Consider the following 17,383-nt stretch of genomic DNA (forward strand, 5'->3'; position numbering starts at 1 on the left):
TAGTATTTAAACCAAAAAAACTGGTATAAACCAAAAAAACCTGGTTTAAACCAAAAGAACCGGTTTTTTTACCAACCCTGCTTCATCTCAACTTTTGGTCGATAGCGAATTTTAAATTTGATATGGTTTTTGTTTCTCACGTGATTCTTTGAGGCTTTTCTCAAGTCAAATAATAAAGTTTTTGTCTTTTGCTTTCATTTTTCAAAACTAGAAACGAAGTTTTAAGAACATCATCACAGGTGAACTTTTGAATTTAGAAGAGTGCAGTTTCCTGTAAAAATTTGCTTTGCAATAACCGTTAATAAGTCACAAGGACAGACATTAAAAGTAGCAGGGATCGATTTAAGAGAAGACTTTTTTTCACACGGCCAATTTTATATAGCTTGCTCCAAAGTCAGTTAGTTCATCAAGCAGCATAATAATTTTAGCACCAGGAAAAAAAATTTAAAATGTTGTATACAAAGAAGTTCTTGCTTAAACATAGGTATAACAATAAAATGTGGATGGCCTGTGTTTGCAAAGATAATCAATACTTTAAAAGGATCGTTAATAACAGTTAAAGATCGGTTAAGGACAAGGGCATACATATAAAGAGTCCAGGGCCCCGGGATTCTCCCAAAGTTAGAAAAAATTACAGGTAATACGTATTATTATAGGGGATTTTCAAAACTAAGTGCACCAAGCACTGTTAACCCCTGCTAATTCCATTACCCGAGCAATGCCGGGTATGGGAATGCTAGTGTAATACTAAAATTACATCCACTATAATATTAAAATCTGTTCGCATCCGTCTGTCTGTCTGTCTGAAGATCGATCTTCTCGAGCACCACTGCGAATCGGGAGTCAAACGAGATACCGATCAATTCGAAATTTTCCAAAGAAAACAATAGGACCAATCTCATAATTGTACGACTTTAATTTGCGGAGATATTAATTAAAACGTTAATTAACATAATGCTATTCAGGAATTTTCATTTCTTTCCTGTTGCCATTTTGCATATGGGTGAGCAAATAAAATTCTAATAATTGTGTCAAAAGAGATTTTTTTTGGCTGCTGTCCAAATCTTAAAACAACGTTTCCATCTAGAATTTCATTTTTAATTAATTTAAAATTGGTTGCTCTATTCGGACATTTATCGTCTGTCCTTTCTTATTTTTTCACATTCAACGTTCTTAACTCTTTTCAGCATATGAAAAATGTTTCTTTAGTAATGTTTATTGATTGAAGTGTAAGTTTATCATTCACCGGCCTCATATTTGGGTACATTTAGGATGTGCGACTAATTATGTTTATTTTGTTGGACTTTTTTCCGTCACATGGGTGAGTTTTCGAATTGTAATAAATCTCTTTTTCCTTCCTGTTTTGATTTTTGCAATACAGTTTGTATCATTAAAAGAACACGTTAAATTAAGATTGTTTGGATTTCTTTAAGTGAAACAGAGTTGAACAAAAAATATTGTTTTTAAGGATTTTAACTAAAGCTTAATTGGAATCTGATGGCTTGATATTAAATTAATGCTTATTGGTATTTAATAAGTCTTGGTGCTTTAGTTTCACGTAATCAACAAAAAAGTGTGTGTCATTTTATGTAAAAAGCTGATTGTAATTGTACATAAATATTTCAGATATATTTTATCAGATTTAATTCTGTTTAAAGTGAGCACATATTATAGTTGAGAATGCATATATTTTCATCTTTTGTGCTAATTGAAAATACTCATAACTTGTATTATTGATAAATATGATTAACGTTAAAGAGGTTTTTGATAAAAATATGCTCTACTGGTGTTTTGCAAACCTTGCATTACGCGTAATTATTTACTCCTTAGCGCTTTAGAAACTGATGTCAGAATAATACAAAAACATCAATTGAACAGCTCTTTCATTTTTTAAGTAGCCCGTGCAACGCCGGGCACGCAGGCTAGTTTTAAAATAAAATGCGAAGATTGTTATGGATTTGTTTGTTGATTGAGTTGGGGTATAATATTTGTGTGTGGGGAGTGTTTACAGGCTCTCCCCCGAAAATTTGTCATGAACGCATTTTTAGACTATTTGGTGGTTAATAAGAGGAAGGGAGATTTGGAGATCCCTCTCCAGAATTTTTTTGAAATTTCAGGGTATATTTGCGAAAACAAAATTGCTTGCTAGCTTTTTCTCATTGAAGGGAAAGTATGAGATTCAGGATTTCTCCCCAATCATTTTTTTATATATTAGAGTTTCAAAAAGGCAATTTTAGACATCTTTAGTGACGTTAAAAACCAGGGGTTTCGGGGACTTTCCCCCGGAAAAAATTTTGGAATTGAAGTTCAAACCATCTTTGATGATGTAGCTATTGAAGGCTCTCATTAACGACATTTTTGAAAAAAGTTTTCTATTCGGGCAATTTTTTTTCGAAATTAAAGCTCCAAAAATTTAAAATTTTTGACCATCTTCGATGACATTGGAGAAATTGAGTTGAGGGCCTCTCCCCTGCAAAATTTTTGGAATTAAAGTCATAAAAATACAGTTGTAGGGGATTTTTTTTGATGAGTTGAGAGGGGGGAGGAGTTTGGTGACTTTTCTCAGAACATTTTTCAATTTACAAACCTATTGTGGGGAGGGCCGATTGCCCCAATCGCCCCCCTTGTGGATCCGCCACTAGGCCTTGTGATCAGGGACGTAGCCAAGAATGGATCCATGGGATTCGACACCCCCCCCCCCTTCCTGATAGATCACTGTCCCCCTGCACTACATAAACAGAATTTTCCAAAAAAAAGTAAATTAATTAAATAAAAAATTCTTTTGTCCTAAATATTTTTGTTTTCATTAATAGACAACTTTCTCATGTTCAGTTTAGTTCAGAACAACAGAACCTCTGGGAGTGGTGGGGAGGGGGGGACAGAAGTCTTCAACCTGTGTACGCATCGCAGACCTGCTCAAAGGAGACATTATCTCAGTCCTCTGCCCCGCAAGAAAATCGCCAGCAGCTATCCGAAAAGGAGACATTATCTTAGTGCCCCTCCCCTCAAGGAAATTGCCGGCAGCTCGTAAACAAACGTTTATTGTCAACGAAAGATTGATGAGAGTCATCAATGATGAAAATGTCGGAGACAGGAAATTTGTAGGAATGTTTTTGTGGGAAGGTCATACAAAGAGGAAAGCGACACTTGAGATGTTTTTCTGAGTTTAATCAGAAACAGATCCCCTTCTCTTCTTTTTGTTGGACAGTTGTGGGGTCAGCCGCCCGTGTAATATAGCGCCGTCTTTTCAGAAGGTGACTAAGGCTCCTAGAGTCATGGATAGTGCATAGGTCGCACATTCACTTTCTCTATTGCTGCCATTGGGTCGGTTGCACGAATGTTTTCCTCCAAATTTAAAAGGAAAAATCATGAGCAAAACCATAAACACATAAGAAAAAATTAGTCAACCCCCACTGGATAAGTTGTATTAGTAGCAATTTTATGCATTGTTTTCTCATTTATTTAAAATTTTGTTCAGACAAAAATAACATTGACTATCATTTCATTTTTTAATCGATCAATTCAATTTATTTCACTTATAATTTTCATTCGTAACAATGATGAATTACTTATATCAATGCGTCATGGAAGCTTGCAACTTTTAGCATTCATCTAACACTCTAAACCTAGTTATTTTACTAACAATATGGAAATATAAAAATTTTAAGTTTCTACATTTGGCGGTAGTCATCCGATTTCAATCTTTTAAGAGGTAATCTTTGCCCTATTTGTGATAATACGGCAGCACCAAAACTAGATATTACTGTAAAAAGCTAATCATCTTTCGGTGACAAATATAAAAGATTTATAGGTAGTTTGAAGCCTCAATTAGCAAACATTTTGCTCTAAGTCATCAGATGTTACAATCTAAAGGTTTAAAAAAAGACAAATCTCTTGTATAAACTCTAAGAAAAGTTGTAAATGCCTTTCTACAACATAGTTGTAGATTGCCTTTCTACAACCATGAAACTAATGTTGTGAATATTAGTTCATTTTCATCACAAGGTAACAGATTTTTTCTTTCACTCTTTCTGAGCAAAAATGTACCGAAAAGAACTAGAATTTTTGCGAATGTTTTATCTCTTGCGTTTTTATATATGATTTAAAAAAAAGGGGGAAAAAATATGTATCTGGTGGTAGTAAAAAAAAAGATGAATAAATAAAGGTTAATACTAATGTAACAAAATTGATTTAAGTGATATCAAAGTTTAAAAAAACAAAAAAATTGAATTTAAAAAAAAATTGGATGTGTTTGGTTTTCTTAGTTTTAAGTTTGGAATGATTAACACATGTGTAAATATGTATAAGTTTATTTATACCTATATATTTCACAATGAAATTATTTTAAATCATTATTTTAAAATACTAACTGAATTGTGTTCACGAGGTCAAAAGGAAAAGTTATTAATTAGTTTAACTGAAAATATATATTTTCTTCTATCTTCTAGTTCCATTTTTTGAATAAAATACTATATAATATTCGTGCATATGCTTCATTTAGCAAATTTTTTGATAGCTATTTACTGATTTCTTTGTATTCAAGAATTATTTAATAAGTTTCTGTACATTCATGGTTAAAAAGCACAGTAGACTCCGAATGTAAGAATAATAGTTGTTGTTCTTATCCTTGATCGAGTAACGCTCTTGACCTCATCATGAAACTCGCTCCACGCCATGATAATTTGATAACATGTTTTGGTAATGTTTAAAATGCAGGGAAAGGTTTTATTGTAATGAACTGGATCCAGTAACTTAGCTGTTTTACTGGTGAGACTGTCATTTCAGGGCACTAAAGAAACGAAAAAGTCGTCAACAATGAACGTTATCTACTGAAGCTTAGGGTTAATCCACTGGAGTTAGGGTTTAAAATGTCAACTATCAAAATGTTACCAAACAGCAATTGTTTCGTTCAAATGTTCAATCGATTTTCATCCATCATATTTTGACGGGCGATTTTCTAGTTGTTATATACAGTCGAGTCCCGACTTACGCGAGGGATGCCTTACAAGACCCCTCGCATAAGTCGAAATTTCGCGTTGTGGAGAAATATATGTACAATTTTTTTAGAAGAATACCAAATTCTTTTAGACACTTATAAACACCCCTCAAACTGCTTTAAAGCATTCCTCAACTATACACTACAGTTTCTTACTTTAAAAAACTGAACTTTTATTGTATTTAAAAAATAAAAAACTTTTATTCAGCATGAAATACTTTAAAATTGGAGGGAAAGACATAAAATAAAACAATATGGTACGTGCAGTGTAAAGTAATAATAAAATGCTGTACTAAAATAGTACTGTACGGTAGATGCAGTAACAATATTTATGAGTTAAAAAATTAAGATAATGATGATTTATGCTCCATGATCAGATCGTTATTCTTATCTAATACATTTTTAAATACGGTTGCTTCGCCTTTTCTTTTATAACGTTTCCATTTATGGCAATAACAGCCCCTCTTCCTGATCTCTTTATTCCACAATATAAGAGCAGCTTCCATTTTCATAATATTTACTTTGATAGACTACTCTGCAAGCTTCAAAATTGAAAATACGTTCTGAACTTTTTCGGATATCTTTTTGTTTTGACTTTTAATTGTACCTATGAAAGATTCACTCATACTTATTATCGAGCTACCGTCGACGTTTTGTAGTTGTTTAGTCAAACTTTTTTTTTTTCTAGCCATCTTCACAAACTTTAGATGAAGGTGCCATTATATTTCATCAACTTTCATATTTAGAATGAAAAAAAAATAAATAAACGAAAGAAGGTTATTTGCTGCACTAACAACGTGATGCGTAGAGTAATTTGGTGTGGGAACTTTCGCTGTCTGTGATGCTTTTAGGGATGTAATAACACTCACGAAATCAATATTTAGTAGCTAATAACAAAGCCGATACTTCCTTTCAAAAAAAAATTGTGTTCTGGACGAAAAATTCGCGTTAACTCTAAAATTCGTTATTCCTAGAAAATTTCGCGTAAGTCGAATCGCGTTGTAGCGGGAGTCGACTGTAATTTCAAAATATCAATTTAAATCGTATCAAGATTTTTAATTTACAACTTTTCTTAGAGTTTTTACAAGAGATTTGTCTTCTTTTAAACCTTTAACATCCGATTATTATAACATCCTTTATTATAACATCCGATGACTTAGAGCAAAATGTTTGCTAATTGAGGCTTCAAACTACCTATAAGCCTTTTATATTTGTCACTGAAATATGATTAGCTTTTTAGAGTAGATCTAATTTTGGTGCTGCCGTATGCTCACAAATAGGGCTAAGATTACCTCCTAAAGGATCGAAATCGGATGACTGCCGCGAAATGTAGAAATTTAAAATTTTTATATTTCCATATTGTTAGTAAAATAACTAGGTTTCGAGTGTCAAATTTTGTTGTGATGATTCATTACTGTTACTATCGGTCATTTCCCCTACAGTTGTTGTTTAAATTGAAATTTTAAATTTAGAATGGAACATTTTGCACAGAAGTTGTTTTGAATCAGCTTAATGAAGAGAACCACTGATTTGATTTAGTTTATTTGCTTTCCTGAAGAGGGGTAGACTATACATAAAAATACTATGTATATGCAATGTGTTCGTAAGTGTATTCATTCATTTTCCTAAGTTCTAAAAGTCCTTCCTTTTATCACCCTTAAATGACCCTGCATGCAAAACTCCTTAAATAGAAAATGTCCAAGAAAAATGTTTAATATCTTTGATGGCCTAAAAAATAGTATTTATAAACATTATCATTCAAATTTTCTTCAAAATTTTGACAAAGAAATTTTATTGTTTTACTTAATTCATTCTAAATACCATAACTGATCCTTAGATATCTATTTTAGCAATACATCACTAGAAAATACTTATTAACGAGCAACGACACTTTTTATGTATTTTAGTTTTTTGAACAGCTTTAATAATGTTTTCCTAAGCTTGTATATGAAAATACTGTAAAAAAAAGATGAAGATTAGAAGTATCATTCCATTTCTTATCGTTGAATGAATTCTAAAAATTTAAATGAATTAAGAAACATTTTGAGCTTCTCTTTAATGGGCCTTTGGCGATATTTTCGTCCATAGAAGCATTAAATGCAGTCCAAAATCCAATTTGAAACAGTCAGGAGTGGGGAATTAAGGAGCATTTATTGAGTTAGACAGTTGACAATGTAGTTTAAAAAAAAAAAGCTCATACTTTTTTTTTTGAAAACAAATGCATTGCAAAGCTTTAATTATCATACTTATATTACATCATTACTTAATTAAGCTAATTATCATACTTAATTGTAGTTTTGATTGGAATAGTATTAATTTATACAATTAACAGTGAATGCTTCTGATTTAGCATGCTTCCATTTTTTAAGTTCTTGCAACCTCGGAAACCCCCCCTCCCCCTTAACAAAATCCTAGCTACGTGCCTGTTGTGATAGTAAACGGAGAAGTAAAGTGAAGAATGTGGCGAAGAAAATGCTCGAAAGCATGGTTGTGCATTGTCTAGTAATTGTTATGGTTGTTGTGTGTAAGTGTCCAATAAATGCATGTTTTAACATGAAACTGTGTGGGGCTCTCTTTCAGAATTGGATAGAATTTTTGGTTTACTAAATGCTGAAGAATATTCAGTTGCCCAAGAATTATACAGTAGTCCTGCTGCTGTGGGGAAGTCTGAAAAAGCTGTGGAAGAGAAAGGTAACTTGCAATTTTATTCCTCAATTAGCTCCAAGGAGTCTATTGAAATTTCATAGCTGTTAAGTATACTGTTGAAAACTTCTTGTGGATGCATTGTAGAAAAATGAAATTCTGTTTCAGTGAAAGAAAAGGTTTAATTTTTGTAAAATCAAGGGTAGAGGCGAAAATTTGGATGGAAAAGAAAAAAGGATTTTTGATATGGGGGAGGGGGGTTAAAAATTCTGGTGCTCTCAAAAGCAATAATGATGACGCAAAAATAACTTTGAAATAACATACTTTAAAACAACATGAAAAAAAGAAAATAATAAAAAATAAAATGAGGGGAAGTATCAGTGTATATGGAAGGAATATGTCAAGCAGTGTATTTTGCAAAAACAGCAAAATTCTTAATTTTTCCTTTATGTTCTGTAAACAATTATTGTTAATTTTTGTTAAATTTTATTAAAAACAATTATATTCTATCATACTGTACTACTGTATTGTCTATTGTATATTATGTACAATTATGTGCATGTGTTATAACCAATTTATTTAATTAAATGGTATACTATTTTCTTTAACTATATTTTCTGGGTAATTTTTGAAAATCTAAACTCCCTATGGTCCAAATTAGTTCAGATTTTTGACGTTCTACTGTAATTACAAGCAGGGGTGCAACCAGAAAATATTTTTAGGGGGGGGGGGGGCACAATTTTTTTTTCACAACTCTATCAGCATTCTCTCTCTCTCTCTCTACATCAATATACAATATATGTATATTTATTATTAATATTATTTAGTAAAATTCCTTAAAATTGTATAAGTTTTGCAATTTATTCAAAAACTGTTGCAAAAACAAATTGTTCTTACGCCAAAATTGAAATCATGTTAAGAATAAACTTTAAAGTACTTGAAACAACAGTATGGCGGTAAGATGTACAAATTAATAAATGGAAATCAATACTTGTTATTACTTCGCTTACTATATTAATGAAATAAGTCAAAATGCACATGAATTTTTATCACCAAAAGCTTTAAACTATTCATATTTTTAAGATCATTCAAGGAAAGAATAAAAAAGGAACACATTGAAATGGCATGAAATCACTTAAAAATACAACAAAATAATCAATAAAATCACTTACACTCGATGAGTCCTAAATATCCACATTGCATATGTACACTTATAAAATTGTCTTATTGTCTACAATGCAAAGTTTGTCCGACAACATTTTCACCCCTCAACAATCGGGAGTGTTTCTGAGAAAAACAAAAGTGGTGGTGAATTTGTTTTCCGAAGTTTTTCTCCTCAGATTTACTGCTTATCCATCAACTGTCACACTGAAGAAGATACGATCTTGTAATCACTGAAGTTTCAAATAAGTTCCTAACTACAGATAAAATAAATGGCGAAAAGGAGAGAGGGGGAAGTTTTAAATGACCTCTCGTCGTCCCTGCTTACTTTGGAACCACTTTGTTTTCTCAAAGCTCGTTCATCTTCGTTCGAAAAAAAAAAAAGAGTATTTTAAAAAATTGTTCAAATAAGCGTTCTTCACAGGGCACGGGCCCTGTGCCCCCCCATTGGTTGCACCTCTGATTACGAGTCAACAGTACTATGTTTGGGATCTCAAGTAAGAAAAGATTTTATAACTTTGATTCAGTTTTTGTGGGCTACATAAAGAAAGCTACTTAAAAGATTGACATTTCAAAATTGATAAAAATTAAAAATACAGCTAAAAAAGGAGTTAAAGTAAGAAAGAAATTTTATCACCAAATTAGTAAAGAGCAGGGACGTGAAGTGACCCAAGAGAGTCCCCCCCCCCCCCCCCCCAGGCAGTTGTGCTGTTCATCTTTCCTGTGTCATTACACTTACATTTCATAACATTTGTAGTACATTTTTCATAAATATCTATTTGCTGCAGAGTGAAGGCTGTTCATTTTGATAACTGTCATCATTTACACAGCAAACACTACTATTATAATAACATACATAACAAAATAATACTAATTAATTGCAGAAATACATTAGAAATACAAAATAACATATTAAAGATCAAAAGAAAAATTGATTACTTAATATTCATGAGAAAATTAACACAGGTTAAAGTTAGCACAAGGTGCGTTAAATGATATCTGGGTAAAGATGGGAACTGTCGAGAAAAAGCTGGAAATTTGAGAAAACTTTTTTTCCTGAAGAGCTTTATTATGAACTAGTAGTACCCGCACGGCTTTGCCCGTAATAGAAAAATTAAAAGGTCTTTTGGTTCGCCTGTATATTTACAAATAATGTATGGTGAATTTTCTCGCCAATTGGTTTGTGTCCATGTTACGGTTCCACGTTATGATAATTTCATAATTTACTCGTCCATCTTATGATATTTTTGTTCTTAAACTTGGAATAGAAAAACAGGGTTGCCACGCACCGGGAAAACCTGGAATTGTCAGGGAAAATAAAAATGGCCGAAAATCAGGGAAATGTCAGGGAAAATGAAAAATTGCATATTTCCGATCGTTCTTAGCGCGGCCTGCGGTCTATGACGTCAAAAAAAAAAAACCTTTCTGCCTTGTTTTTTTCGCCGCCATTCCCTTCCCATTCGTCGTTTTGTCATTCCCCTCTTTCTTCTTCCCCCTGCAGTTCTTTTTATCAACAACTCTGCCATTGGCACGTGCACCATAGCAGTCGGCGTGCACCATAGCAGTCAGCGGCGGACATGCGCAGAAGGTACTTCTTTTCTTCCTCCTTTGAGCGGGCTCTGTTTAAGCGCTGCTTGTTTACGTCAGCAGTTCTGAAGTTGTTATGATGCACAGCACGTTGTTTTGTCTGGGAGTGCCGACTGAAGTTTTTAATGAGCTGCAATAATCTTTTCATATTTTATATTATTCCTTTAAATTAATTAATGAAATCGTATTATTCTAAACAATTTTGTTCTGTAATTTTAGTTCATGAGACAATTTTAAACTTAGAAAGTTTCTTTTTTACAGAAGTATCGCTAATCTTTTAGTATTTTGGTAGTGATCTTTTAAGACTTCCAATGCGCTTCTTTCTTTCAAAATAAAAGTAATCCGATTAAAAAAAAAATCTACTCATCAGAGAAGTTTCTAATCAATGCTCAACTTTATGACAGGGTGCCCACAGGAGTGATTATGGCGCAAGTTGCGCCATAATTTTTTTTTTTTTGGGGGGGGGGGGATTTTTTAATTATTTATTTTACTTTATTTTTATTCAAATTATTTACTCATATTATTTTACTTTATTATTTTCATCTGTGTGTGTGTATTTTATTGGGGAGCGAGCACACTTTTTTTCAAAACAATAATAATTAAAAATAAATAAATAGGTAAAAAAAAATAAAAGAGGCTTAAAAATAAAAAAAGCGCTAGGCGTTCAGAAATATTGGGGGGGGGGGGTTGTGCTATTGAACTTGGGGGGGAGCACCCCTGTTTTATGAGCAACAAACAGGGGAAATATGTGAAGCTAAAAGGTGCATGATTTTTTTACAGGCCAAAGTCTAAAAGCGCTTTGAGTTCAATGGATTGGAGGTGTAGAAAGCAATAATTGAAAAAGTTTAGGTTTCATAAGTTTTAGTTCAGATTATTTTAGCAATTAACTTTATTTTTGTGATACAGATGTCACAATTGCTAATTCTGCAGTTCTTTCACTTGATGTAAGGCAGTGGCTCCTCGCTATTGAAAATTAGATATGCTACATTTACATTAATTGTTTATTACAGTGATTTGCTTCACTTGTGTTAGTACATTAGGGTAGTTCAAAAATACACTTAAAAAAAAAAGGTTTCTCCTAGAAAACAGGACACCACTCAATGTTTTTAGACTTGTGGATAGTAAAATACTGGAGGAATTTTAACTTCCTATTCCAACTGAAAGAGGATGCTCGACCCCCTCCCTCAAACTTCATAAGTATGAGGAGGGGGTTAAAAAAATTCATTGAACTGAAAAAACAATGTTACATACTATAATCTACACGAGTTATATGCATATTCATTGCAATAAAATAATTACTTACATAAAAAAAAACAGCTGGGGAAATTAAATGTTTCTAAATTTGACTTTTTCTATGCTACAGCTAATTTTAAATGGAGGGGTCATTGAGCACCCTCTTAAAATTTGAGCAAGAAGCTAAAACTTTTACAGCACAATACTATTAGTAAGTCTAAAAAAAATAAGGGGTGTCTTGGACTCGAGCCGAGAGAGAAAAAAAAATGAACCACCCTTAGTACATATTTTTGATTATTTCAGCTTGAGTAAATTAAATTTGGTAGCCATTGTTTGTAAAGTTTGAGATGTATATATTAATGTTGCAAAATGAAGGTGGAGATTGATAACCTGGAATTTTTCTCAAAACCACCTGGAAAACCTGCAAATGTCAGGGAATTTCATTCTTGAACTTCCGTGGCAACCCTGAAAAAGAACCACATCGAATTTTCGAAAAATCGCTTCGAGATGCACACCCCCATGCTACAAACTAACTTTGTGCCAAATTTCATGAAAATTGGCCGAACGGTCTAGGCGCTATGCGCATCACAGACATCCAGACATCCTCCGGACAGAGAGACTTTCAGCTTTATTATTAGTAAGATAAAGATAAGGTGTTGTTCCCTCCCCCCCCCCCCCAAAAAAAAAAAAAAAACTTTGAGAAATAATTTACATGATTGAATGTTCTGAAATTCCATCTAACGTTTGTACATACCTGAAAAAGAAGGTACCTGTAATATACATACATATATACATTAGGGTGGTTTAGACATGTGGATAGTAATATACTGGAAGAATTTCAGCTTCCTATTTCAACTGAAAGAGGGTGCTCAACACCCTCCCCCAAACTTCATCAGTATGGGGAGGGGGGTTAAAACAGTACATTGAAAGGAAAAAACAACGCTACATTTTATAATATACACGAGTATTATGCATATACACTGCAATAAAGTATTTATTTTAAAAAAAACAGGTGGGGAAATTAAATGCTTCTAAATTTGTGACATTTTTTATGCTACGGATAATGTTAAATTGAGAGGTCATTGAGCACCCTCTTGAAATTTGAGTACGAAGCTAAAACTTTTACAGCATAATACTATTTCTGTAAGTTTAAAAAAAAAAAGAAAAATTAGTTTGAATTTTGACATTTTGAATTCAAATTATGTTTTTCGCAATCACGAGTGTGTGTATGTAGGCGTGTGTATTTGTGTGTACGGGTTATGTGTATGTGTGTGTAGGCATGTGTGTTTGTGTCTGTGTGCTGGCATAAGTGTGTGGGTAGTTGTGTGTATGAATGTGTGTGTGTGGGGGCGGAGTATGTGTATGTGTGTGTAGGCATATGTGTTTGTATCTGTGTGCAGGCGTGAATGTATGGGTAGTTGTGTGTATGTTTTTGTGTATGTGTGTGTGTATGTGTAGGTGTCTGTATGTATGCGTGCGTGTATGTGTTTGTGTGTGTATGCATGTGTATAGATGTATGTGTGCGCGTGCGTGTGTAGTTGTGTATGTATGCGCATGTGTGTAGGACATGGATGCAACCTGGAGACGACTTTCGCTATAGGAGCAGCATCGTGAGGACCCGGTCGACGGTGAGGGTGCGGAGGTGTGGGTGGGAAAATAAAATGATAGGACGTTAAAAACAGTCAAATAAAAACAATAAGTAATCGTGATTGCTCAAAAAAAAGGGGGAGAGGGGGGTCCTGGACTCTAGCTGGAAAAAAAATTTTTTGAACCACCCTAATTTACATATTCTTGCAATTGGCCAATGATTAATTTGCATGCCTTCTTCACTTTTTCTATTGCTTTGGTATTAATGGCTTTTTAATTGATGTTATGTCATTTGTTTTCAAAACACATTTCTTATTATATTTCTAGCATGTGAAGCAGCAGTTTTCTTTGGTTTTCAAGAGTCGATTCAAATGTTTGCAGATCCATCGGATCTACGTCATGGAGATTTAATGAATGACCCTGACTTTAATGACAAGCGATTACCTTATCGTAACTCTGCACATCTTTGCTCCGATGTATCCCTTAATTCCGATTTCAAGGTCATCTTCTTTTCACCATAGACTATGGCGCTAGTTTGTTTCGAGTGATAGAAGGTTGTGCTTTTGCTATGACAGTAAAGACCTGAGTATGTGAATGCTGCTATTTCTTATTTTCACAAGCTTAAGGGGTCACAGTACCTTTTGAACATTTTTTTTTAGTTTATGAATATTGTGTTTTTCTTTGAAACCATATCATACACACTCATTTCGCAACCAATAATTTATTTTCAAGATCTTAAAATATTGCCCACATTTTTTAAAAATTCAAAAAATTTAGGGAAATTTCATTTTTTAAAAATCCCTAAGGCTTTTTTTGTTTTTGCACTTATTTAAAAAGAGATTTTTTCTAAGCAATCACAATATTCATCTCTAAAAATCGTGTGCATTCGTTTGTTTATATATGTATTGGAACATTTTCTGTGATTAATTAGGTAAAAAATCGTTTTTTTTTTTTTTAATTTGTTTTTAGAGGTACAGTCGACGCTCGATATAACGACCATCTCCGTCCCAGAGAAAAAGTTCTTTATAACGAGTAGTCGTTATAAGAGGTATAAATTTAAAAAATGTACACCGTCATCATGCATGCCCAAGTTTTTTTTATCATAGGAATTTTTAGAAAAGTCGTGTGCAAAATATTATGACAGAATATTAAACAAGTTTTAAAGTAGAAAATATAGGGAGGAAAAAATGTTACACACTTTCAAATCTACTACTACTACTACTACCACAAAAATTTCTGAAGATAAAACCAGAAACAGAGGTCTGCCTTTTTAGCAGACGTAATTTTTGCAAAACATTATTTTCCGTTTCAGATGTAGGTGATAAATTGTGTTTCTCTTGCTTTCCAAAGAAACATTTAAAAGTCCCTCGAGAACCCCAAATCTTTAAAACCACTAGATTCAAACACCAAACTACCAATACATCTGTCAACTCCCTTTTCTTAGGAATCTGGAAATTTCTCGATTTTTCCTCCCATTATTTTTTCTGTGCTAGCTGTGGTGAATGGTAATCCCCCCCCCCCTCTCAAAGTTGGATTTGACATTGAAAACTTCAGGCAGATGTCCGTAAACAATAATCATTGTCATTTTAAGCTACAAATTTGTTTTATTGGAAAGAACACAAGAAATAGCGTCCACTGATTCGGTCGCTGTATTGGATTAGACGATACAGAATGGTCGTTATAACGAAAGCAAATTAAAATAGAGTTTATAGCAGGGTTGGCCGAATTGGACCCAATGGGTTTTTTTGAAAAAACCCATTTAAAAAAACCCATTATTTAGCCCACTTTTGGGTTTTTTTAAATTTTCTGAGAAGTTTTTAAAAAAATTAACTAATTTAAATACTTTTACAATTTAAACTTCTTTTTTATTTGTTCTTCACCACAGACAATGAACATAAAAAATGAATTTTGAACTGTAATAGTATTTCTTAACTCTTAATGGCATAAAAAAAAATACTTCAAAGATTTTAAATAAATATATTTAACTTTTTTCTTTAACTGGTCAATAAATAAATCAAATTATCTTGACCAAGTCCTGTCACGTCTGATTTTCTCAATATTTGTAGATTGTACAGAGGAAACTAATCTAGTTAAAAGGCTTTGATGTGAATTATTTTCTGCTAACCAACACGTCACAAATCTCGAATAAACACAAGGTATATTTTTTAGAAATAAACAGATTTTACAAACGGTCGACAGAAAACAGAACAGGTACAGTATTTTCATTATCTTACGAAAAAGTTTAATATTTCTTACTCTGTACACAGAAATAGAACAACGAGCAACATAAAATTCAAAGAAATGTCTTGATTAAGCTGGAATTCAGTAAAAAGGGATTTAAACTACTTGAGGTTCTACAATAGTTTTGCATAACAAAATGAAATACAATAAAGTAAAATGCAAAAAAAAAAAATTTAGTAATTAAAAACGAACAATAGATTTTATCACTCGAGAAGTAACTTTGCCTGAACTGTTGGTAATAATGAAAATTAAAAAATCTAAAACTTCACCATTCTTGGGTTTTTTTCGTCCTTTATACTTTTCTTCAGAAAACTCTGAATTTTAACTAGTTTTTCAGCTTTTTTTTTACCCACAGACAATTTTTGCACTTTGTCCATATACTTATGCTACAAGTACCCCACATTTTCCCTAAAAAAAGACAAAAAAACCCACATTTCTTTAAAAAAAAACCCAACTTTAGTTGGGTTTTTTTGGGTTTTATTTAAAAAAACCTTGGGTCCATGGGCTTTTTTAAAAAAACCCGGGTTTTTGCCAACCCTGGTTTATAGGAACAAAGTTGGGACTTTTACCACTGGTCGTTACAACGGGATGGTCTTTATAATGAGCGTCGACTGTATAACATGCTCTAAACATTTTAGTAATTTATAGAATGCTTATCCAATGCACAGTTTTGTTAAGTATATTATCCTGACTGCAAAAAGTATTACTTTAAAGCTGTATCTTTAATAGAAAAAAATCCTTAGGGATTCTAATGATATGAAAACACTAAAAAAACGACCACTGAGAAAAAGCAACTTAAAATTTTTCTTTTGCATAAGAACACATAGCGAGCATGACCTAAAACTACTCATAACTTTTTAAATATTTGAACTAAAGCGATGAAATTTTTTCCCTGTGATTGGAATAATTTGTAGTTTTGAAATAAGCAATAAAATATTTTTTGATCGTTTGATCATTTTTGAGGTACTGTGACCCCTTAAAGGAGTATTTATGGACCTATATTTTTGGTGACGCTTTGTTAGGTATGATGTCTGTATAATTCATCTTCAGTGTTTATGATAAATGTGTTTTAATGGTGCTCAAATATAAAATGTACAGAAGTTTTTTTCATCTGTTAATAAAATATTTTTTAAACTATTCTAGAAATGTTGAGTTGTTGTTTTCTTTCAAATTCTGTGGTAATTTTTCCAAGATGTAAAACATAAACGAGCTGATGTGTGCATCACATGATTCCTTTTACACCAATTTAATGTTATTTCCCCATTATTGACAATTTTAATGTGATTCATCCCCAACAGCGGCTAAATTGAAACCAGATTTCAAAAAAAAAAAAAAAAAAAAATCCGCTAAACTTGTCACCAAGTTGGCGACAAACTTGGCGACCAAAAGACTGGTGATATATCGCCAAGTGTCCGCCAAATTGTAACACCACTTGTGTTTGCATTGAGATTAACAATGATTCCCCCCCCCCCAAAAAAAGGTGCAAAAGACCCCTTTAGAAACACCCAAATGCAACCAAAAGAGGAGGTGCACAACTAGATCTCACTAGGAGTCTACATACCAAATTTCAACTTTCTAGGACATACCGTTCTTGTGAGTTATGCAACATACATATGTATATACAGACCTCACGAGAAAACTCCTAATTAACTCAGAAATCGTCAAAATGGATATTTCGCGTGTCTATACATTCTTAGGCACTTATCCACGTGTGGTCAGGTCGGAAAAAAAACCTCAACATTCATTCGGGGGTGATTAAAAATTATGGTCGATTTTTGAGTGAAAATTTTTTTCGAATACAATACTTCCTTTTTTGTAAAAGGAAGAAAAAAGAGAATTGAATTATGGCAAATTAAACCGTCATAATTAGTAAATTAAAGCAACCTTGATCAAATTAAAATTCTATGCTCACTTAGTTTCAGTACTGGTTAGGGA

The 17,383-nt window shown here is 32.8% G+C and overlaps 1 protein-coding gene across 2 annotated transcripts in view; it reads left to right on the forward strand.

Moving 5' to 3' along the window:
* LOC129225288 (uncharacterized) overlaps window positions 1–16,044 on the forward strand; it is a 49,194-nt gene extending 33,150 nt beyond the window's left edge. For both annotated transcript variants that reach the window (XM_054859876.1, XM_054859875.1), the window contains 2 exons: window positions 7,577–7,687; window positions 13,535–16,044. In XM_054859876.1, coding sequence (XP_054715851.1) covers window positions 7,577–7,687; window positions 13,535–13,728 — 305 coding nt within the window. In that variant the 3' untranslated portion in view covers window positions 13,729–16,044. The remainder of the gene's footprint in view (window positions 1–7,576; window positions 7,688–13,534) is intronic.
* The last annotated feature ends 1,339 nt before the right edge of the window (window positions 16,045–17,383 follow it).

This window comes from Uloborus diversus, chromosome 6 (genome assembly GCF_026930045.1).
Source record: "Uloborus diversus isolate 005 chromosome 6, Udiv.v.3.1, whole genome shotgun sequence".
Taxonomy (NCBI): domain Eukaryota; kingdom Metazoa; phylum Arthropoda; class Arachnida; order Araneae; family Uloboridae; genus Uloborus; species Uloborus diversus.